This window comes from Schistocerca serialis, chromosome 2 (assembly GCF_023864345.2).
Source record: "Schistocerca serialis cubense isolate TAMUIC-IGC-003099 chromosome 2, iqSchSeri2.2, whole genome shotgun sequence".
NCBI classification, from domain to species: Eukaryota; Metazoa; Arthropoda; class Insecta; order Orthoptera; family Acrididae; genus Schistocerca; species Schistocerca serialis.
In genome coordinates, this window is record NC_064639.1 from 858,076,745 (window position 1) to 858,102,322 (window position 25,578).

At 37.9% G+C, this 25,578-nt stretch overlaps 1 protein-coding gene across 2 annotated transcripts in view; it reads right to left on the reverse strand.

Moving 5' to 3' along the window:
* LOC126458159 (sodium-independent sulfate anion transporter-like) overlaps positions 1–25,578 on the reverse strand; it is a 298,589-nt gene that overhangs the window by 23,796 nt on the left and 249,215 nt on the right. For both annotated transcript variants that reach the window (XM_050095024.1, XM_050095025.1), the window contains exons 7-9: positions 22,703–22,864; positions 11,663–11,803; positions 6,354–6,499 (exon numbers count right to left, since the gene is read on the reverse strand). In XM_050095024.1, coding sequence (XP_049950981.1) covers positions 6,354–6,499; positions 11,663–11,803; positions 22,703–22,864 — 449 coding nt within the window. The remainder of the gene's footprint in view (positions 1–6,353; positions 6,500–11,662; positions 11,804–22,702; positions 22,865–25,578) is intronic.

Here is a 25,578-nt window from a genome sequence, read left to right on the forward strand (position 1 = left end):
AGTTATGTGATCTACCCATCTAATCTTCAGCATTCTTCTGTAGCACCACATTTCGAAAGCTTCTATTCTCTTCTTGTCCAAACTATTGATCGTCCATGTTTCACTTCCATACATGGCTACACTCCATACGAATACTTTCAGAAATGACTTCCTGACACCTAAATCAATACTGGATTTTAACAAATTTCTCTTCTTCAGAAACGCTTTCCTTGCCATTGCCAGCCTACATTTTATATCCTCTCTACTTCGACCATCATCAGTTATTTTGCTCCCCAAATAGCAAAACTCCTTTACTACTTTAAGTGCCTCATTTCCTAATCTAATTCCCTCAGCATCACCCGACTTAATTAGACTACATTCCATTATCCTTGTTTTGCTTTTGTTGATGTTCATCTTATATCCTCCTTTCAAGACACTGTCCATTCCATTCAACTGCTCTTCCAAGTCCTTTGCTGTCTCTGACAGAATTACAATGTCATCGGCGAACCTCAAAGTTTTTATTTCTTCTCCATGAATTTTAATACCTACTCCGAATTTTTGTTTTGTTTCCTTTACTGCTTGTTCAATATACAGATTGAACAACATCGGGGAGAGGCTACAACCCTGTCTTACTCCCTTCCCAACCACTGCTTCCCTTTCATGTCCCTCGACTCTTATAACTGCTATCTGGTTTCTGTACAAATTGTAAATAGCCTTTCGCTCCCTGTATTTTACCCCTGCCACCTTTAGAATTTGAAAGAGAGTATTCCAGTCAACATTGTCAAAAGCTTTCTGTAAGTCTACAAATGCTAGAAACGTAGGTTTGCCTTTCCTTAATCCTTCTTCTAAGATAAGTCGTAAGGTCAGTATTGCCTCACGTGTTCCAGTGTTTCTACGGAATCCAAACTGATCTCCCCCGAGGTTGGCTTCTACTAGTTTTTCCATTCGTCTGTAAAGAATTCGTGTTAGTATTTTGCAGCTGTGACTTATTAAGCTGATAGTTCGGTAATTTTCACATCTGTCAACACCCGCTTTCTTTGGGATTGGAATTATTATATTCTTCTTGAAGTCTGAGGGTATTTCGCCTGTTTCATACATCTTGCTCACCAGATGGTAGAGTTTTGTCAGGACTGGCTCTCCCACGGCCGTCAGTAGTTCCAATGGAATATTGTCTACTCCGGGGGCCTTGTTTCGACTCAGGTCTTTCAGTGCTCTGTCAAACTCTTCACGCAGTATCATATCTCCCATTTCATCTTCATCTACATCCTCTTCCATTTCCATAATATTGTCCTCAAGTACATCACCCTTGTATAGACCCTCTATATACTCCTTCCAACTTTCTGCTTTCCCTTCTTTGCTTAGAACTGGGTTTCCATCTGAGCTCTTGATATTCATACAAGTCGTTCTCTTATCTCCAAATATGTTACGTTCAGCAAATTATTCAGTGAGTGAGCACCCAGTCTTTTTTTTTAGAGATAACTGTAAGCTGTTGGTTCCAGAGCCAGAGTGCAAATACTTCATGTAAAAATCAGGTTGCTAATGGCTTAGAGAGAAAACAAAACAAATGCAAATTTCTTTTCCTCATGCAAGTCAACATTCGCTGTAATAGCTATAAATTATTAGGGGTAGAACACTTTTGTAAGATAAAAAAATGACGTGTCGTGTCTCATCACATTGACTTACAGAAAATGAAGTAGATTTTTTATAGCTAATGAGTACATTCTGGCAGCTATAATGTAGAGAGGTGGGACGAAAATGGGGTTGCAGTATCTATCAGACAATATATAAAACTTTCTAATACAGATATAAGGTCACACTCTTCTGAATCATATAGAGAATTTAGTTGTAAAAGACTGATCAACCAGAATATCATAACTGTTAGTTTGTTTAGATCTCTAAATGGTGATGTTAATTTATTTTTTGAAAAATTTGAACAAATAATGAAAAAATTTTTAAAACTCACAGCAGATGTTGCAATATGTGGTCATTTCAACATAGAATTGACAGGCTCAGGTAGGCTTAACTCAAAAACATATTTAAACCTCTTCAGATCATTAAATTTATATTTTACAAATGATAAACCTACACGTCAGAATGCCTGTTCAGACAGTATTATAGTTAATTTCTCAGGATACATATATGCTGTTAACATAGCAGAGGAATGTTCCACAGATTGATCCACTACACCTCATGTACCTCCATGCACAGTAAGATACAGATAATGTGGCTGCAGACAAGAAGTCAAGCGTGACATGGGTAGAGGTCAGAAAGAGGAATGTTTTAAGTTATGCATGGACTGCCTCAGAAATGCAAACTGGAACTTTGTTTATGAATATGATGTAGATATTTAACCTGTTGAAACTCTTTCTAATAATTTCTTTCAGATATCTATTGACTTATGGTACACTTGCTTACCACTCAAAAGTACTAAAATGGTACTAAACCAAATGGAAAATGTAAAAATGTTAAATGGTACACTGATTACATCACTGGTATCAGCGAAAAGAAGGTTCCACTGGACAAAATGCATAAAAAGAACTACAAATGTGGCACAGTGCAGTATGGTACTTTTTATGACGAATGCTTGAAATATAAACAACATTATAAAACCATACTTAAACTTACCAAACAAGTTGCACATGAAAATTACATAGAAGGAATGCTGAATAAATGCAAGGTTCCTTTGGATATAATACAACAAGAATTCAGTTCTAATAAAATCTTCTCAGTTTTCGAGCTGCATCAGTTCAAATAAAATTATTGAGCTTCCGGTGGCTATTTCCACCATTGTTATCAGGAGTAAAAACCACTGACCAACTGGGCTGGCACAGTTTTATGCTTACATAGGCACAATTGCAGCCCCTGTCATGATTCAGTCAGAGATGGCCAAAATAAAGCATGTGTGGAAAGTGTGTTGGGCAGCTCATAGCAGCTCCAGCCTGCCCCAGGATCGAGTGATATAGAGTGGCACGAGGGGTCGGCGCCACTTTTGAAACTGTCATTCCACCTTCCTAAAAGCGTCAAGCATCTGTCTTTGGTCCCTTTTGATAGCTAAACTCTGCCCCACGTTTAGTTGAACACATCAGCAAGTAATATACTTGCTGATCATCTTCTTAGAGGGCACAAAGTCCATTGGGATCAAAACTGCTACACAATAAAAAGGAAAATATACATTGTTTGCAAACCACTTGCTTTTGTTATGGATAAATGTCTAGAATTTGGAGTTTTCCCCGACCAGCACAAAATTTCAATAGTTATACCTATACCATATACAAAAAGGGGGAAAAATCATCTTCCTGAGAACTACAGACCATATCTGTTGTTGCACTCTTATCCAAAATATCTGAAGCAATTTTTAACAAAAAGCTTAGTAACTACTTTGAAAAAACATAACGTTCTTTCTAATAGACAACATGAGTTTCAACAAGGAAAAATAACACTTCTGCAATTCTTGAAATTATTCATCAGTCATTAATTGCATTTGAAAATAAGAATATGGACCCTCTTGAGCTATGCAGTTTGTGTAAGGCATTTGCCTGTATCTGTTTGTCATCTTACTAGTCAAACTACAGTATTATGGAATAAATAATACAGCACTAGCATAATTGATTCTTATCTAAATAATGGGAGAAATTCGTGTTAATTCAAAATAGGCATTGTTCCATAAAGAAATCATGTCTGCCCTTGTACCATTCTTCTTCACTGTTGCAATTAACAATTTGCCACGTTATGTTGAGCTTCAGGCAGTTATCAGTGATGTGGATGATACAGTTTTAATCACCACAGATCAAGATATGCCAAGGTTGCACCAGAATTCACAGGACACTCTTTCCTTACTGCCGAGCTTGTTTTCATCTAAAAAAAAACTACTGTATAATCCAGAGAAACCTCAGCATCTGCAGCTGAGAGTAGCTAAAGACTTAGAATCAAAATCTGTACATGTTGATCCCAAGAAAACTGGCAATTCCACATTAAAAATGTCAGATATCATGGGTGTCCTGTCTCATTTGGAAATTAGCTAATCTAGTAAGTAAAAAATATCTTAGGACAGCTTACTTTAGACTTTTTCAGTCTTGCATATGTTATGGGCTGTTGCTGTGGGGTCACTCATGTCATGTCAGTGATGAACTACTAATTGAGAAAGAGCTGCTATGAATAATGTGTAATGTCAGTCGAAGGGAGCACTACTGTCCTTTATTTGCTAAGATCAAAATATTGACAGTGATAAGGCCTTATATACAGCTACATCTACACTCTGCAAACCAACTTGAAATGCATGTTAGATGTAAAAGTCATTACATTTGTCCCCAGTCCATTCATGTGCGGAGTGTGGGAAGGATGATTGTTCGAATCTCTCCATTCTTGTCCTCATGATCTCTATGTGAGTATTATGTATTGGGTTGTAGCGTATTTCTAAAGCCATCATTTTAAGCTGGTTCTTGAAATCTGTTTAGTACCCTTTCTGGGTTAATTTGTGCCTATCTCAAGAGTCTGCCAGTTCAGTTCTTTCAGAATCTTGGTAACACTCTCTCATGGGTCAAACAAACCTGTGACCATTTGTACTGCTCTTCTCTGTATATGTTCAATATTCCCTGTTAGTCCTATTAGGTACAAGTCCCACACACTTGAGCAGTATTCTAGAATACATCACACAAGTGATTTGTAAGCAATCTCCTTTATAGCCTGATTGCACTTCCCAGCATTCAACCAATAAACTGAAGTCTACTACCCGCTTTATCCACAACTGAGCCTATGTCATCATTATATTTCATATCTCTACAAAGTGTTACACCCAGGTATTGTATGAGTTGACTCACTGATATGTAGTCATAGGATACTACATTTTTTTTCATTTTGTGAAGTGCACAATTTTACATTTCTGAACATTTAAAGCAAGTTTCCAATCTTTGCACCACTTTAAAACCTTATAAAGATCTGACTGAATATGTATGCAATGAAGATAATCAATTTTTGACAATATAATGTATCTGGATAGACAAAAAAAATCTACTCATCAAGTGGCAACAGGAGAACACACACATACAAAAAACTTTAACTTCGAGCCACTGGCTCTGAAAGCTTGCACATCTTAAACCTTTTTGTGTGTGTGTTCTTCTGCCACCACTTGGTGAGTAGATTTTTTTTATCTATCCAATTACATTATACTGAAGATTCCTGCAGATTCATTCAGACAATACTTCATTATAGATAACCGCATCATCAGAAAAATTTCTCTGGTTATTATTAATATTGGCTGCAAGGTCATTAATATACAACACGAACAGAAACACTTCTTGGGGCACACCTGAAGTTACTTCTACATCTGCAGATTACTCTACATCCAAGATAATGTGCTGTGTCCTCCCTACCAAAATGTCCTAAATCCTATCACAGATTTCACTTGATACCCATATGATTGAATCTTTGACAATAAGAGTAGGTGTGGTACTGAGTCAAACTGTTTTCGGGAAGCAAGAAATACTGTATCTTCTTGACTACTTTGATCCAATGGTTTCACATAAGAAAAGTGCGAGTTGGTATTCACATGACCAATGTATTTGGAATCCATGCCAGTTGCTATGGATGAGGTCATTCTGTTCAAAATACCTCATTATGTTTGAGCTCAGAATATATTCTAAGATTCTACAACAAACCAGTGCCAAGGATATTGGATGGTAGTTTTATGGATCACTTCTATTATCCTTCTCGTAGATGGGTGTGACCTGAGCTTTATTCAACTACTGGGCACCATTTTTATAACAGATTTTAGTTAGAGGAGGGGCTAACTCAGCTGCATATTCAGTGTAGAATCTGATAGCGATTCCTTTGGGCTCTAGAGCTTTGTTCAGTTTTAACAGTTTCAGCTGTTTCTCAATACCACTGACATTAATTCTAATTTCACTCAGCTTTTAGAGGCACAGGAATTAAATTGGTGCAATTTTCCTGCATTTTCATTTTAAAAAGGATCATTTGAAGACACAGTTAAGCATTTCAGTTTTTGCTTTGCTACCTTCAATTTCAGTTCCTGTCTTATTCATTAGGGACTGGACGGTAACTTTGGTTCATGATTTTAAAAGTAACTTGTACAACTAGTTAACAGATAGTCCATTCTAGAGTTCATGGCCACACCTGGATTGGCTACTTGTAGTTCAGAAATTGAATTTTAAGATTATGATTGCAATTCTGCACATTTGGTTAATGTAGGATAAATAATTTGTAGATGTAATGTGAAAATTAATTAATATAGTGATTGATATTGTAGCTATCATGTCATCAGTGTAAAATCTATGTTACTACAAGTGGCCAACAGCAAATAAAAAATCTGAATGTGAATTCGAAAGTGGGAACACAAACTACTAATAATATAGACAAACCTTCAGTTTTTCCACTGTGACACGTGGTCTAGCATTGAAGTACAGGAGAATAGCAATGTCAACTGCAATTCCAATAACAATTCCAATTTCAACTCCAAGCCATAGACATGCAATGAATGTCACAAATAAGGGGATGAGATCTCTCTCTGAAAACCAGAATCATAAAAAATAATTACCATAGATGCAGAATATAATTGTTCTCAAAATCTTAACTAGACTTTCCTTTATATAAATAATTTTGAATCCCTTTTTTTCCATTCCATGTACAGCAAAATCCTATGGAATATTAGCATGAGCCATTATGCTATTCTGTCTTTTAAATTATTGTGTTGTTAAGGATAAAGGGTACTTTTCCGGCTCAATATTATGTAAAAATCAACACGTATTTCTTTCAAGCACTGTTTATAATGTATATATTTTACAGATTTTTTGTTGATATCAGGTAATGCAGCACACTTTCTAAGCAAATTAAAGTATTTTGAATATTTTTGAACCGGCTTAGGGTTATTAAAAAATTACAAAGAAATTGATGCAGTTTTTCTTTCAACATGCTTCCTCAAATTGAGGTACCATGTAATCCAATATTATACATTCAGGTTTTTACCAGATATGCATGACATGATGGCTGAGGTACTAGACCTATTTAATTCCACCCATTACATATATTACAAGGATAAAAAATATCACATCTTACATTTTAATTTTTATAATTTTTTTCCTAATAAAAATGTTATTTTTTCTATAATTTAGTTGATTCTGCAATAAAGCTTAGGTCTACTATATAAGTATGAACTATTGACAGCTACAGAAAAACATTAGAGCAAAGCTTTATAAACTTTAGGAAACATTTGTACCTGAATTCTGCAAAATAAAACGTGTGGGAAATTGTGAATGAAGATATGAGTCCAATTAAACTGTGCTTATGATGGTATATTTGACCACTTTCTTTTGCTTTTTGATAACCACACCAAGAATCTGCTCCTTTAGGGCAAAATCCTGCAGCATTTCTTCATCTTCAAGCTTCCTCTTGGCATTTATTTTAGCACTTCTTGCTTCTTTAGTAACTTGGAGAGCGAATCTTTTAGCTTCATGCACCCGTTGTCTGTCACACGCAAGCAATTGATCTTCCATATTAGAGCCACATTTTATGCCTAAATTTCTCAGGACTTCCAACCTTCCTATCACTCCACCATTGAAACATATCACTACATCTAGTACTCCAACTTTTAATGTATTTAGTCCTATAAAAACATTCTTGGGTTATCTTTCCAATATGCAATGGTTAAAACTTTTATTTGTATTATGAGTGCCCTCATGAAGACATCTACTAAGCAAAACAGGGTCACTCAGGTCTCTAAAAATTGGTTTTATTTGATTCATAACAGGCTCAGGAAGAGAATGCTTAGGATGGTATATTTGACCACTTTCTTTTGCTTTTTGGTAACCACACCAAGAATCTGCTCCTTTAGGGCAAAGTCCATGAACAGGGTGGTCATCTGCAGATAACTTATGAAAGTAGGTGGCCCATACAGCTTTTCTCATTGCTGCAACATCATTCAGAGGTGCAGTTCATCTAATGGCCAGTCCATAATAACTCTGAAGAAGGTCTATTTCAGTTTCTGTCAATCTGCCTCGGCCAGACGGAGTTTTCCATCAGATAGCAACTTTCCTTTCATTTCTCTCCATAGCTTCCCCAAACTAGCACACATCCTCTTTTGCACATGTCCACAACACTCCAGTTTTGTTACCAAGGTATCACCATAAACATTGAACTCATTAATTTTATTGAAAGCTTTAGAGTCCCTGTCGCCTAGGTACTTTGTATATCTAACATTATAAACAGGCACCGACCTCTGAAATATTTTTGTAGCTCTATCACACTCCATACCTCCACAGTAACAATCATACACTCCTGGAAATGGAAAAAAGAACACATTGACACCGGTGTGTCAGACCCACCATACTTGCTCCGGACACTGCGAGAGGGCTGTACAAGCAATGATCACACGCACGGCACAGCGGACACACCAGGAACCGCAGTGTTGGCCGTCGAATGGCGCTAGCTGCGCGGCATTTGTGCACCGCCGCCGTCAGTGTCAGCCAGTTTGCCGTGGCATACGGAGCTCCATCGCAGTCTTTAACACTGGTAGCATGCCGCGACAGCGTGGACGTGAACCGTATGTGCAGTTGACGGACTTTGAGCGAGGGCGTATAGTGGGCATGCGGGAGGCCGGGTGGACGTACTGCTGAATTGCTCAACACGTGGGGCGTGAGGTCTCCACAGTACATCGATGTTGTCGCCAGTGGTCGGCGGAAGGTGCACATGCCCGTCGATCTGGGACTGGACCGCAGCGACGCAAGGATGCACGCCAAGACCGTAGGATCCTATGCAGTGCCGTAGGGGACCGCACCGCCACTTCCCAGCAAATTAGGGACACTGTTGCTCCTGGGGTATCGGCGAGGACCATTCGCAACCGTCTCCATGAAGCTGGGCTACGGTCCCGCACACCGTTAGGCCGTCTTCCGCTCACGCCCCAACATCGTGCAGCCCGCCTCCAGTGGTGTCGCGACAGGCGTGAATGGAGGGACGAATGGAGACGTGTCGTCTTCAGCGATGAGAGTCGCTTCTGCCTTGGTGCCAATGATGGTCGTATGCGTGTTTGGCGCCGTGCAGGTGAGCGCCACAATCAGGACTGCTTACGACCGAGGCACACAGGGCCAACACCCGGCATCATGGCGTGGGGAGCGATCTCCTACACTGGCCGTACACCACTGGTGATCGTCGAGGGGACACTGAATAGTGCACGGTACATCCAAACCGTCATCGAACCCATCGTTCTACCATTCCTAGACCGGCAAGGGAACTTGCTGTTCCAACAGGACAATGCACGTCCGCATGTATCCCTTGCCACCCAACGTGCTCTAGAAGGTGTAAGTCAACTACCCTGGCCAGCAAGATCTCCGGATGTGTCCCCCATTGAGCATGTTTGGGACTGGATGAAGCGTCGTCTCACGCGGTCTGCACGTCCAGCACGAACGCTGGTCCCACTGAGGCACTAGGTGGAAATGGCATGGCAAGCCGTTCCACAGGACTACATCCAGCATCTCTACAATAGTCTCCATGGGAGAATAGCAGCCTGCATTGCTGCGAAAGGTGGATATACACTGTACTAGTGCCGACACTGTGCATGCTCTGTTGCCTGTGTCTATGTGCCTGTGGTTCTGTCAGTGTGATCATGTGATGTATCTGACCCCAGGAATGTGTCAATAAAGTTTCCCCTTCCTGGGACAATGAATTCACGGTGTTCTTATTTCAATTTCCAGGAGTGTAATTCTTAGAACACTGATGTTCAATCTGTCCTTCAGTGTTACCATGGCAGATGTGGCAGTACTTAGATAAGCACTAAACATCAACAACTTTTCCATTCTCCAGAGAAGTAGCACTTACAACACCATTCAAGGAACAATGTCCTCTACATTGCCATGTCCCATCAAATGCAACAGGAATGTCCTTGGTTCCACTAATATTTACATTTTCTTCTACTGCACATTTCATACATGCTTTAGACACAACTGTCAGGGCGCCTAAAAGTATTTTCATGTACTTGCTGGACCTACTGGGAGGAGGAGGATGGCCCATCAAATCACAAAACGTTTGAGCAGCCTTTTTTCCTTTTCCTATTGCAAACATTGTATACACTAGCTTCAAATTCACATAATATGAATTATGCACAATGTTCGAAGTAATTTTCGAGGTACATTTACTACAGGATCTACACAGAACAACTAATTTTGATACTAAACCCTTCCTGCTACTTTGTTGTTCAGTTATTTCCAGACAGCCTACACTATCACATTGTTTACGTTTCGCCACTTCCTTTGGGTTGGGTTGTTTGGGGGAGGAGACCAAACAGTGAGGTCAACAGTCTCATCAGGTTAGGGAAGGAAGTCGGCCCTGCCCTTTCAAAGGAACCATCCCAGCATTTGACTGAAGCGATTTAGGGAAATCACGGAAGACCTAAAGCAGGATGGTCAGATGCGGGATTGAACTGTCATCCTTCTGAAAGCAAGTCCAGTGTCTTAACCACTGTGCCACCTTGCTCCGTCCACTTCCTTTATTAAAGCAGATAAGGTGCCCACATCAACAACAGCAAATTTGCTACAAACAGCTTCACTGTTAACACAAAAATTTGAATCACCAGGAGGCGTACCATGTGGGAGTTTCTTCCCTGAAGAACTGATACATAGGTTACTTTCAACAGTGTGGCTTGCTTTGTTTGTGAACTGGTTACCACAGAATTTCCTTTTATTAAATTTCTTGATAGGTGGCATAGTTTATATTTATTGCACACTAAAGGATATGTACTTCCACATATATGTGTAGCACTTGGGCAACAAACAATTCAGTAACACATGATCAAACTGCTTCATCAAAACAAAAGTAAATACTAGCAACGATAAGCATTTACAGACACTAGAAACCTGCACTGTTACCAACATATACAATGTATCATATATATAATCACTGGAAACAGAAAGTTCACAGTTCTTTTCAAAATAATACTGGTTCCTGTAACAGAAATAAAGGGCATGTGGTGGTATACATGACTGTAGCTTTAAAATTTGGTATATGTAGATCATTTTTCATTAAAAAAAAGTCATAAAAAATTTCAATTTTTCCCCTGTTTATAAGTACCCTGAATCCTTAATGAACACTGAATAAATTTTCAACTGCCAAGATTGCTAAAATCATTTATTCATATAGATTACTAGGTTTGGCAATTCTCCGTTGCTATCTTTGGATCTATGTTATCATCATTATTCAATCTTCTCCTTCAGTACAATGAGTAGTGCTCTACAATGTATGTCTGTGTTGGTGTCATGAGCTGGACTAGAAGTCAGCCCGTCAATTTCAAAATAATAGCTATGTACACACTAGTTATTATGCTGAGTTGCAAAGTGGTGGTAAATGAGAGCACTTGTAACTGGTCCAGTAACATGTGTGTACATAATTGTTATTTTAAAATTGACAAGCTGACTTCTAGTGTAGCTGACGATACCAACATGGACTTACTGTGTAGAGTACCACTTACTGTACTGAAGGAGAAGAGTTTGTAATGATGTAAACATAGAGCTGAAGATGGCAACAGAGAAGTGCTGAAGTTAAAATTATATCTCATATCTAGAAAGCACATCAGACCACAAACATTAATTTTCCATATAAAATGATTCAGAACTGATTCATTGTAGCATTAATGTGTATTGTTAAACGCTGTAAAACTATAAACTATTAATAAGGTAAAACTTACTGTTTGATCGCCATAATGAAGGAAGAATATCTACTTCAATCATAAATATAACCGCACAGATAATAACTGATGACAAAGTAGCCTTTGGGATGTAGTAAAAATGTGGAGTCAGAAGACTGAGAGCCATAATTACAAGTATTCCTGGAATGAATAAAAATGCTGAGTTATTAGGTTTCTAGAAACGCCCATATGATTGACAGAAACAATAAAAATTACTACCATTTAAACATATTGTGTAATAGCATTACTTTTCGATTGGAGTACAGTAACTATGTAAAATATTGGATGTTGATATTTGAGGTCAAATGCTGTAACTAAATAATCAAGGCAGGAATGAAAGAGCCAAGGACTAGTCTATAGAACTATGGCAGTGACAACACAAGTAAATATAGGTTATACAAACAACTAGATTAGAAAACCAATAAGATATCGAACAGAAAGTGAAAATGGGATGGGAGATGAACTTGACGGGTCTAGTTCAAAAAATGGTTCAAATGGCTCTGAGCACTATGGGACTCAACTGCTGAGGTCATTAGTCCCCTAGAACTTAGAACTAGTTAAACCTAACTAACCTAAGGACATCACAAACATCCATGCCCGAGGCAGGATTCGAACCTGCGACCGTAGCGGTCTTGCGGTTCCAGACTGCAGCGCCTTTAACCGCACGGCCACTTCGGCCGGCGGTCTAGTTCATAACTATGACTGTTTGTAAATTTGCTGCTGTATAGGAAGTGTGATTGTTTTAAATTTTAATTTTTGTGTAATTTCATTTTAGAGAGTGTGTTTATAAAAGAAAAAAACCGATTCTTTATGTGTGTGTTCTCCTGCCGCTGCTTGCTAAGCATATTTTTTTATCTATCCGATTACATTAGATTAATTAATCAAATATATGTCTGCAAACCAGCAAAATGCAGCCTTAAAAGTATCATTTTAACGAAATATGTGGCACTGTTACACAAATGACATGCCACTCATCATAATATTCATTGTGAACACAAGATATGGAAAATGTAACCTACGTACTTAACAGTATTTTGACAACATGAAAAAGGTACTTTGATATGTAGGACCTTCTATTGTTTTACTTTATCTTAAATGTATCTTTGTGCACAATGGGGGCATGAATTGCCATCCATGAAGACAAACGCCTCACCAATATGCTGCCGATATGGTTGCACTATCGGTTGGAGGATAGCATTCACGTATCGTACAGCCATTATGGCACCTTCCATGACCACCAGCGGTGTACATCGGCCCCACACTATGCTACCCCAAAACAGCAGGGAACCTCCACCTTGCTGTACTCTCTGGACAGTGTGTGTAAGTCGTTCAGCCTGACAGGGTTGCCTCCAAACACATCTCCGACAATTCTCTGGTTGAAGACATATGCGACACTCATTGGTGAAGAGAATGTGATGCCAATCCTGAGTGGTCCATTCAGCAGGTTGTTGGGTCCATCTGTACCATGCTGCATGGTGTCATGGTTGCAAAGATGGATCTTGCCATGGATGTTGGGTGTGAAGTTGCACATCATGCAGCCTATTACAAACAGTTTGAGTCATAAGACGACGTCCTGTGGCTGCACGAAAAGCACTATTCAACATGGTGGTGTTGGTGTCAGGATTCCTCTGAGCCATAATCCAAGGTAGCGCTCATTCACATTGGGTGGCCTGAGCGAGGCGTGCCATCGATAGTTCCTGTCTCTCTGTATCTCCTCCATGTCCAAACAACATCGTTTTGGTTCACTTCGAGACACCTGGACACTTCCCTTGTTGAGTGCCCTTCCTGGCACAAAGTAACGATGTAGACACAATCAAACTGCAGTATTGATTGTCCAGGCATGGTTGAACTACAGACAACATAAGCTGTGTACTTCCTTCCTGGTGTAATGACTGGAACTAGTTGGCTGTAGGGCCACCTTCATCTCATAGGTGCTGCTCATGGACGGTTGTTTACATCTTTGGGTGGGTTTAGTGAAATCTCTGAACAGTATACAATACCCACAGTCAACGTCTATCTTCAGGAATTGTGCGAACCAGGGTGATACAAAACTTTTTTGATGTGTGTATTTGCATATATTTGTGAATCACGATGTACATATTAGGTTGGTGCATAAGTTCACAGTGTTTTTGTATGTTGGTATTTCAGTTGCTATGGGTTTATTCATCAATTGTCATTTTTTATTTGTACTTGACTGTTGCTATTTGAGTTAATGTATTGTCATTTTGTCATTTGGAGGTAGTGAGTGGAGCTGTGGGCACTAGAAAATGGAGTGCCAATGGAGAAATCAGATCATTTCTAACATATTACTATGGTGGAGTTCAGTAGAGGGGTGACAGCGGCAGAGGCAGCCAGAAAAATTTGTGTCATGTATGGGTATAATGCCTCTTGACAGAATACAGCAAGAAAATGGTTTTCTTGTTTTAAGGAGGATTGTTTTGACATTAGTGATTCTCCATGTTCAGGGAGAACTTTGGGGTTTCATGAAGACTGTGTAAATGCATTAATCCACAATGATCCATGTCAGTGTACTCAAGAACTGGCATGTGTGACAAACTGTGATCATTCCACTGTCCTGCGACATTTGGATGCAATGGGGAAGGTTCGAAAGTCAAGTGTATGGGTACCTTATGCTCTAAGCCAAAATCACAAAAATCAATGGGTTTCACCAGGAAGACTATGTGAAATGATGCTACTCCATGATAACACCTGCCTGCATTCTGCTAGACTGTCAAAAAACACTGTACAGAAAATGGGCTGGGAAGTCATTCCACACCCCTGTCATTCACTTGATGTCACATTGTTAGATTTATGCTTTTTCTGCTTCTGTTGTACAGCCTTTGACGAGCCTCCTTTCCAGATGAAAAGGCTCTCCAGATTTGGCTGGATGAGTTCTTTGCCTCAAAGCCACAAAATTTCTACTGTTGCAGAATCAAAAAGTTATTCAGCATTGGCAGACTGTTGTAAACAGTGAAGGAGACTATGTTATTGATGATTAAAGTCAGATGTATCAGTTGTGATTATTAAATTTATAAAAAAAATACTATGAACTTATGCAAAAACCTGGTTTTATATGACAGAAGTAGCTCCTTTTCTCACAACAGGTTACCGTAGGTTACTGGAGCAATCAAGGATTGGAAAAATGCACCATCCTTCCTATTTTCAAGAGGTATTCTACAGGTCACCCATTATAGAATTATGGAATCCATTTTTTGCTTGTATATTGTAGCAGTCTTAAAGAGCAAAAGTCTCCCCTGTCAAAGTCAGCATGAATTCTACTGAGACTGCTTTTGTGAAACTCAGCTTATTTCATTTGTCCATGAGATCCAAAGCAGTAAGTAATGGTACACGGGTTGATTCAGTTTTGCAGTGTAATGCTACAATCAAAATACAAACTCATCAAGAACAGCCTTCTGACTGAACAGAATACTTTTGAGTGAGAAGAACTATCAAATTGTTTATGTTGATCAAGTCACTGTAGCGAAATTCAAATGGTTATCTGGTCTCTAAAAAGTAAGAATTCCAAAGAGGTGGATAATGCATCTAATAATTTAATGAAGTATTTAGGTCTGTGGATAAATGATATTTTTAATGCCTCAATTCAACAAGGCATTGTTCCTGAAAGACTCAAGTATGCCATTGTCAAGCCCCTATACAAAAAGGGTGATAAGACTCGAGTTCACTAACTACCATCCTGTTTATTATTAACAGTTTCTCTGAAATACTAGAAAAAACAATTGCATGCTAGAGTTAATGAACACCTAGTTAGGAACAGTGTTATTAGCACGTGCCAATGTGGCTTTCAAAATGGTAGATGCAGTATTTGCGACTTCAAATGAGGATGATGGTTTCCACTTCCAATTGAAGTCCTTGAGTCTCTAAATGGGAAAATAAATAAATAAATAAATAAATAAATTATAGCAATTGATGTAGTTTGTAACTTATCAAAAGCACTTACAAAGAATACTGCAAAATATTGAAGCAAGTAATACAGAAATCTAAGCAGTTTTATTATGAGAAAAAGATAATTACATCAGGCAGAAAATAAAAACAATATGGGATGTAGTGATTATTTGTATAATCAATCTCTTGTCAACAGAAGGTTTCCAGACTGGCTAAAATATGCTGAAGTTAGCCTCTTTACAAGAAGGGTGATAAAGAAATACTGTCAAACTATTGACCTATTTCACTTTTCCCAGACTTTGCAAAAATATTTAGAAAGGTGTTCAAGCATCTTTCTAAGCATCTGACTGCAAATATTATATTGTCCAAATCACAGTTTGGGTTCCTTAAGGGTTCTGATATAGAGAAGGCTTTTTACATGTACAGTGAGAATGTACTTAATTCATTAGAAAACAAGTTAGAGGCTACTGGAATTTCCATGGCTGTCAAAAAGCCTTTGACTGTGTGAATCACTGCATTATCTTAAATAAATTAGAATATTATGTATGATGTCAGCGGCAATGCTGCAAAATGATTCAAGCCTTGCCAGACTAACAGGAAACGAAGGATGTCATTGTGAAATACCTACATATAGTAAGCAATCAGTCTTCATCTGATTGGGAATTAATTAAATATGGTGTCCCTAAAGGCTCCATCTAGAGTCTGTCACTTTTGCTTATGTGCATTGATGATGTCTTGTTTGTTACAGTGCCAGATGCTATTTTTGTTTTGTTTGCAGATGATACAAACATTGCAATAAATAGAAAGTCAAGTGCTTATTTAGAAATGGCTGCTAATCAAATTTTCACTGATACTGATAAATGGTTTAAATCTAATTCACAGTCATTAAACTTTGAAAAGCCTCACTATGTGCAGTTAAGAACCTGTAAGAGATTTCCTTCCAGCACGTGTATAACATATGTAAACATCCAGACAGAAGAGATTGACAATGTTAAATTTCTGGAATTACAACTCGATAATGAATTTGTTTGTGAACAGTATACCACAGAACTGTTGAAGCACCTAAACAGGTTTGTATTTGCAATGGGAATGGTGTCAGATATACGAGATATAGATACAAAATACTTGCATTCTTTGCTCACTTTCATTCTATTAAGCATATGGGATCATATTCTCGGGTAAGTTTTAGAGTACAAAAGCATGTAGTAAGACTCATTTGGGTGTAAATTCAAGAACATCATGTAGGAACTTGTTCACGTAACTGGGTATTCTAACCACTGCTTCACAGCATATTTATTCCTTAATAAAGTTTCTGGCAAATAGTATGTCTCTATTTCCAACCAATAGCTCAATACATAGTATCAATACTAGGAAGAAGAACATTCTTATAAAGACATAAAATCAGAAATTGTGGTCCAAAATGGGGTCCAGTATTAAGGAACACATTTTCAATAAATTGCCAGCAACCATTAAAAACTTAGTTTCAGATAAAGCACAGTTTAAACACAGTCTGGAAGACTTCTTGGTAGACCACTCCTTCTACTCTATAGATGGATATCTAACAGGAACTTTTAGCCTAGTTTAAGTAAGAATGTCTGTTAGAGTTCAGTTTTGACAGCACTTGGTCGCAACAGTCAATCAATTAAAAGTGCATAACTATTTTTCATTCTGACAGTGTATTAATTCTGTAAATATTAGCAGTTCCAGTTTACTGTAATGTATTCACAGATATTGACTGTCTCCTGACAAATGATCAGGGAGGTGTGTATTATATTAAAATGTTCTGTGTTTTTTATGTTATACTTCCTGACATTTTCCACACCCATGAGAATCATCTCATTTTTGGATCCATGGAACAAAAACTGAATCTAATCTAATCTCCTAAACTGCAATATGTAACTGTATGTCCAACAAGACGTATTACATAACAGTATATGATGTTGAGACATGCTAAGTGATTAAATATAAGAACTATAAAAACGTAAGAAAACATGTACTTTAATAGGAAGTATTATATCAACCACTAAAAACATCTATACAGTGTATATTGCAATGTGGATGAATAAATAAATCAGTGACTCAGTCAATTAATGTATACATTGGTGGTTTCTCCTAACCTGAAGATAAGACCTTCAGTAACAATCCTTTATGAAAAATCAAAGTCCAGTGAAACATATAGACTTCATTAGTTTCAATAAAAAAATCAGAATTCATAAAACAGTTATAAATCACATACAATAATATATCTCATAATCTGCAATCAAACAACAAATGCAATAGGCTGTCAAGAATTATGTTACTGGAGAGCTGGGTAAAAGTAACAGTCACTGGTGATACTGCTGACATTACGAAGACAATATGAATCACTTCTAGATTAATTTATTGAAATGTAGGTTATTCACCAGAAAGATAAGTCTACCACTGAGAAACGTATAGAAGATTCTAGGTTGTTCAGACAACTGGATGAAAATGACACATCATTGTTCATGTGAGCAGAAAGATATCTGTGTGGTGCAAAAAGTAGCAATTGATCCTGAATAAAGAAAAGTGTGAAGTTATTCACATGAGTACTAAAATAAATCTACTAAATTTCAATTATGTGATAAGTTACACAAATATGAAGGCTGTAAACTCAACTAAATACGTAGGGGTTACAATTACAAATATCCTAAATTGGAATGATCACATAGATAATGTTGTGGGTGGAGCAAACCAAAGACTGAAATTCATTGGCAAAACATTTAGAAGGTGCAACAAGTCTACTAAAGAGACTGCTTACACCATGCTTTTCTGCTCTATTCTGGAGTATTGCTGTGTGGTGTGGGATCCGCATCAGGTGCGACTGATGGACGACCTTGAAAAAGTACAAAGAAGGGCAGCTCATTTTGTATTATTGCAAAATAGGGGAGATAGTGCAACAGACATGATATGTGAATTAGAGTGGCAATCATTAAAATAAAGGTGTTTTTCATTGCGACGGGATCTTCTCATGAAATTTCAATCACCAGTTTTCTTCTCCAATTGCGAAAACATTCTGTTGTCACCCACCTACATAGCAAGAAATGATCATCATGATAAAATAAATCAGGGCTCGCACAGAAAAATTTAAGTGCTCGTTTTTCCTGCATGCCATTTGAGAGTGGAACGCTACAGAGACAGCTTGAAGTGTTTCATTGAACCCTCTGGCAGGAACTTTATTGTGAATAGCAGAGTGATAAGTAGATGTAAATGTAGATGTAGAAAGTGTTGTCACTGACATTATGGTAACTTTAGGAAAGCTGAGCAACTAAAAAACATATAATATCTGCTGACTGTCAAATTTTGTTACCAAAAAGGTAATAAGCACTATATTACAACCACTTTGTTTTCTGATAAACTGGAATTTTATGACCTTATCCTTTCCAGCTAGCTTAACTATCACAATAATTACTCTCAACACCAGAAATGTGAAAAGTCAGTTCTTCTATACAAGAAAAGTGTCAAGTTATATGTTAATAAGCGCCATCCAATTTCCCTTGCACTAGTTTTCTTAAAAATAAGAGGCACCAAAAAAGCTATAAACACTTCAGTTGTGATGGGAGTCTGACTAGCCTGCTTCTGAAGCTGAGTGGTCAGCATGGCTTTCTGCCATGTGGAGGACTTGGGTTCAGTTCCTGGTACTGCCAGGGAATGTTCCTTGGTGGGAGGACTGGAATGGGATGCACAGAGCCTCACAGGCTGATTGTGGAGCTACTAGACAGAGTAGTAGCAGTTCCAGCTCATGAAAACTGACAATGGCCAAGAGAGCAATGTGTTGACCCATGCCCCTCCATTCCACATACAATGACAGCACTAGCAGAGGAGACACAGTGGACATTTGGTGCTGATCGGTCTGCCACACTTGTGGACAAAATCTATGGAACTCTGACAAACTGTCAATAACTTACTGTTTTGTAGTGCAAACACACTGATAGTGAAAGATGTTGTTCAGTAATTTTAAGTGTTTTTGAAGAAAAACCATCTGTAGAAGCTCTTTTGATAGATCTGAACAAGGTATTTGATTATGCTGATCATCAAGTTCTGCTAGGTAAACTGTGACAGTATGTCATTCAACATTTAGAATTTTCTCTTATACAACCATATTTTAGTAATAGGAATCAAAAGGTAACCTTTTACAATATAACTCTGGATTTCTAAATGTTTTAAGAGGTGTTCCACAAGATTAAAAGCCTGGACCTTCCTTTTATGTGAATGGTTTGTATCATATTGTGCTTATTGGTCTTTGTGCTGGTGATACAAGTTTCATTAAAACTGGGTATGACTTAGAGCAACTAATGTAACAGAGCAAAAACAACCTTAGACTTACTGAAGAATTTATGAATTGAATAAATGAAGACCATACATTTTGTCTGTATATTTGTATGTTTTTATTGTCATCCATACTAATATGTTTTACAGTTATCTAGCATAAACTGACTATTGATGTTTTTGCCATTGTGAGTAGTGTTATCTAGCTTACATTATTTCCATTAGTACTGTGCATTATTTACTTGTGCTATCTATCATGATACTGGTAACATGTGTAATGAATGAAGATGGATGAATAAATTGAAGCTGTGTCTCACCATTTAATAGGTGTGAGGGTACCATGTATGTAAGATGTGTGGATGAATGTCCTAGGTCAATATCGCAATTTTCCTTTATTCATTACTGGTTTTGGCTCATTACTGAGCCAGCTTCAGATCAATCTAAAATGTTGTTCAGTGTGTGACACTCATTACACATCATCATATTTTTCAGAGCTAAGTTGTCCTAGTTAAATAAAAAACCCTAAAGTGAAAATATTAGTTGGAAATGTTAATTGGCAATGTTAATCACTAATCAAATGTTGCTACAGTGCCCATTATGTGTAAAAATGATCAACAGCAATGGTAGTTGGATTGCTCATCAGTCGAGGCAAACAACGTATCATTTCTAACAGTCATATCAACATGGAAGTGTCCGTGTGGCAGCTGTCAGCTAACTAATTAACTGAATTGGTGTCTTTAAAATAGGAGAGAAGGCTGGTCACTACTGTCCTGGTCCTGAGAGTATTAATCAGCTCCTTCGACAAGGCTATGACTACCTAAAATTATGTCCAGAAATGAGGTCCATTCAGTCTGAGATTTTGACACAACTAGAAGAGCTTTTCATCACCCTCCCAAATCTCTGCAATATCCTTGCTATACCCTATGCTCTTTCTGCACCCATATCCCTAACCTGTGGCTCCTACCTTTGTGGTTGACCCCACTGGAAGACATGCCCTATGCACCCTTCTGTCACCACCTACACCAATCCTACAACTGGCAAAACATATAATATCAAAGGGAGGACCACATGTGAAATGACATGTCATATACCAGCTGTTATTTAAACACTGTTTGGCCTTTTACATTGGCTTGACTACCACCAAGTTATCAGTTTGGATGAATGGGCATAAGCATACGGTGTATACTGGCAACACACAATATCCTGATGCAGATCATACTCTACAACATGACAGTCAAAAGCAAGGTGCCCGTTTCACCACAGGTGTCATCCAGATTCTTCCCCCAGACACAGTTTCTCAGAACTCCATATGTGAAAACCAGCACTACAATGTGTCCTTGATTCTCACCACGCATCTGGCCTTAATCTACACTCATTTATGCAGTCTCAGCTTTTCTTTTCTGTAACTATTTCTTTCTTCATCCCTTTTAGTTTTCTACATCTTTCATTTTCTGACCTGTCTATTTTTCTCCGTACCCCTCCCACCTCTATCACATATAACGCACTTAACTTTTTGCCCTTATTAACTCGTGCATGACATTTTAACAGTAATCTCTGTACTGCATATACTCTATCTTCCATCTCTAAGCTCTCAGGTTTTCAAATATCATCTGGAGCAGTCACCAACAATCTGTTTCTCCTTCTCATACCACCCGGTAAGACTCCTCCAATCCTGGATTCTGGGCATCTTTTCCAAACCCTACCCCTTTTCCTAAACCTCACCAGTAATTTTCCTTCACCCCTCTTCCTACCCCTTCAACCATTCTGCCATCAGAAGGAGCCACTGGCTCCAAAATCTAGCAAACTATAATACCATTTCTATGTGTTTTCTCCTGCCCCTGCTTGGTGAGTAGATTTTTTATCTATCCAGTTATTTATATTCTGAGAAACGGCAGATTGTTACAGCCTAGCACATGGGAACAAGCATCTTGGAAATGGAAAATCTTGTTGGCTTTTAACGTGATACTTTATGAACATTTAGGAAAAGTGGCTGAATGACAGTAAATATGGAGATCAGGGGCTTGTCTGCTCTGTAAAGCAAGATAGTTGGAAAGCTGTTGTAGATCTGACAATAGGGTACAATGCTGATACAAGATGTTTTTGGCACATTATTGAACATGGGGCTCTACAGTGGACAACTCTTGTGTATTCCCATATTGGACCCAACAGTATTGCCAGTTATGATTACTGTGAGCACAGGATCCATGAGGTTTGACTGTGGATTGATAGAAAAGTGTTGCTGTCTGGATACACCATCATCAAGGTGAATTACTACTCAAAAAATACACCATACCATGGACACAGGCCAGAGGGCAGTATTATGCTATGGGGAACATTCACCTGGGTTTTTGTGGGACCTATGTTAGTAATCAAATCCGCTATGACAGCTGTGGATTATGTGAACATACTGCGGGCCACCTGCATCCCTTCATGCTTAGTGCCTTCCTTGACAGCAATGGTACCTTCCAGCAGGATAACTATATATGTCACAATTTTACAGTCATCCTATAGTGGTTTAGGGGGGAATGTCAGGAAACTCACATTGATGTCTTGGTCACCAAATTTGCCTGATCAAAGCCCGATGAAAGACCTCTATGAGGTATATGCTATCAGGCGCCAGCTTTGGTCCTTCTAATCACTGACTCATAATTTACACTAATTGTGTGACCTGTGCATAGACATTTGGTTGCACATAGTGCCAAAAGCCTGCCAAAGACTTTTCAGATCTGTGCCATGAAGAATTGTGGTATTGGTCCTAAAGTGGACCAACATGCTATTAAGCAGATGATCATGTTGTTTTGACTCATCAATGTAAAAGTAACTCTCACACATTTTTAATGCTGGACTTACCTGTATACAGTCCACCCATCTGAGTTCTGACACCACTTGAGTTGTTGACAGCACTGCGGGAAAAAGAGCCATTGACTGGCATTGAGCGAAAGAAGGACCCAACAATGTTGCAAAGTCCCAGAGTTATCATCTCTTGAGTTGCATCCAGCATCTCACCATTTGCTGTTGACAAAGTTATCCATTAATAAATGTGACTAATATCAAATAATCTGACTTGATATCTACTAAAACATTTATACTATGTAGCTCCCAATAATTTTCATCTTTTAAAAACTTTAAATGAAATATGTTCTTCAGTAAAACAAGTAAATAAAGCTATTACTTACAAAGCTGAGAATTTACCTCCACAAATCAGTGAACTAAGAGAGAACATGAAAGACTGTTGCATACTGGAAAAAACCCAACATTTGATATGCGGTCTAACCAACATTGAAGACCAAGAAAACATGGAGACTGTCACACTGCTGGGCTTCAAGATTGACAGCAGACTCTCCATGAATGATCACACTGCGTATGTATGCACCAAACTTTGTCATGTGATATACCTCCTGAGGAAGCTGAAGAGGGTAATAACTGACCAGTTTCTCACAATAGTCTACCATGCACTCTTCCACAGCCACATTAGCTATGGACTGTTGTTGTGGGGACACTCCTCAGGCAGCAAAGATGTGTTGCTATTACAAAAAAAAGCCATCAGGATCATATCCTCTAGCAAAAGACTGGACCACTGTAAGCCTATTTTCATCAGGCTAGGCATAGTGACTGTTTTTAGCCAGTATGTGTTTTTTTGCCTTATTTATATAAAAGAAAATCAAAGGAATTTTAGCATAAGATAAGAAATGCATAATCATGACACTCACTGTAAGAGGAACATTGAAGTGGCAAGGTGTTGCCTATCAAGTACACAAGACAGCTTTCCAACAGTCGTCCTAAAAATGTACAATCAACTGCCTCCAGAAGTGAAATCCCTGCCACCCAAATTATTTCGGAAAAAAATTGCTCAGGACTTGAAACAACATCCACTATACTCCTTGGAAGAGTTTTTCAACAGTAGTTCCAGTGAATGGGCAAAGTAATGAATATTGTTATGTTTTATATATAATTTTGCCTAAATTTAATCTTCTTTTTATGTTCTCAGTTAACTGTACATTTAATTTTGTGTTTTACTTTAAGTACATATTTTGGCAAAATGAAACTTTGTGTGTGTGATCTACATGGTCTTGTAAACATTTTGCTTTATGGTATTTTCATTTGCTACTATGAAGTTTTACTTTCCTGTTTAGTTATATTTCATTTTCTCTACTATGTTCTATGTGTTTTCGTGCACTTCATAAATATTTTCTTTTATTTGTAATATAAATTTTGTATATGGTGTTGTATAAATGTTAGTTGATAAACATTGTATATGTGATGCAGTCTGTCCAGCCATGGCTGGTAAACGACGAAGATATAGTAATAAAGTAATAATACCCTTCAGAGATACTTAATTACAATACTATTTAACAAAATACAAACTGCTTGGAAAAAAATACAGAGATTCCTTGACTAACCTCAAAGCCTATCAAATAAGTGACTCAATCTGACATGAAAAACTATAGACCAATATCATTAACTTCAGAGCTTGTGAAATTATTTGAGAAAGTAATATTAAATCAATTTGAGGCATATTTCATCAAACATAGTCTATTTAACAAACCACAACATGGTTTTAGAACAGGAAGATCTACTGTAACTGCAGTAGCAATTTTTATACGTGGAATATTAAAGAAGCTAGATGAAGGAGACAAGGTAACAGGCACCTTCCTGTATATGAGTAAAGCTTTTGATAATGTGAATCACACAGTTCTATTACATAAATTAGAAGCATATGGGATTAGAGGGGTAGCCTTGCAACTACTTACATCCTATCTGAAAAACAGTAAACAGTGTGTCAAGCTAACTTATAAAAGGAATGAACAGTTGGTAACAGCCAAATCAACTCACAAGAAACTTCAATGTGGTGTGCCCCAAGGAAGTAAATCAGGGCATTTTCTGTTTCTCGTGTGCATAAATGATTTAATTGAACCCCAAAACTGCAAGATTATAAGCTATGGCGATGTCACATATTGTGACAGCTGGGGCTATGATATGCAAACTACTACAAACAGTAGATAAATCAATTATAATTTTCTGTCAAGTTATCTCACTGCAAATAAGCTACTCATAAAGAGAAAGAATACAGTGACAATGCAATTTATGCTTAGCTATAGTCACAATACAAATAGAACTCTATCTACACCTCCATTGGCCCTTAGCTCCACAAACAAACACAAATTTTTGGGAGTTAATTGTTGAACACCTGTCATGGAAAGAACATATAGACCATATCTGTAAGAAAATCAGTATAAATGTGTATCTACTGAAAAGGGTCTCAGATTTCCTGAATCGGTAGCTTGAGACAAATATGCTTTGGAGTGATACATCCACAACTTCAGTATAGTATTGAGATATGGGGTGGGGTGCCAGCTGTCTATACAGACAGGCTCTTCAGGCTACAAAAAAAGGCAGTAAGAGTGGTAGCCAAGGTAAACCGGAGAGAATTCATGGCACTCCGTACATAGAATGTATGTGTCTTTTAATGGATATTCAACTGAGATGAAATGAACATGTCAAATGAATAGTCAAGAAATGAGTTTCATCATGTTTTACAATAAGAACCATTTTTTTTGCTGACAGAAAGATAAAGGAGCTTCTGTCCACAGGAGTGTATTTCGGCTCTTTTACATCTTATAGTATAGTGAGAGTGTGAGAATTGATACAGATCTTATAATGTAGATTTAAGATGGGGCTATGCTTTGTGGATGTACTAATTCACACAAACATTCCAAGGTTGACAG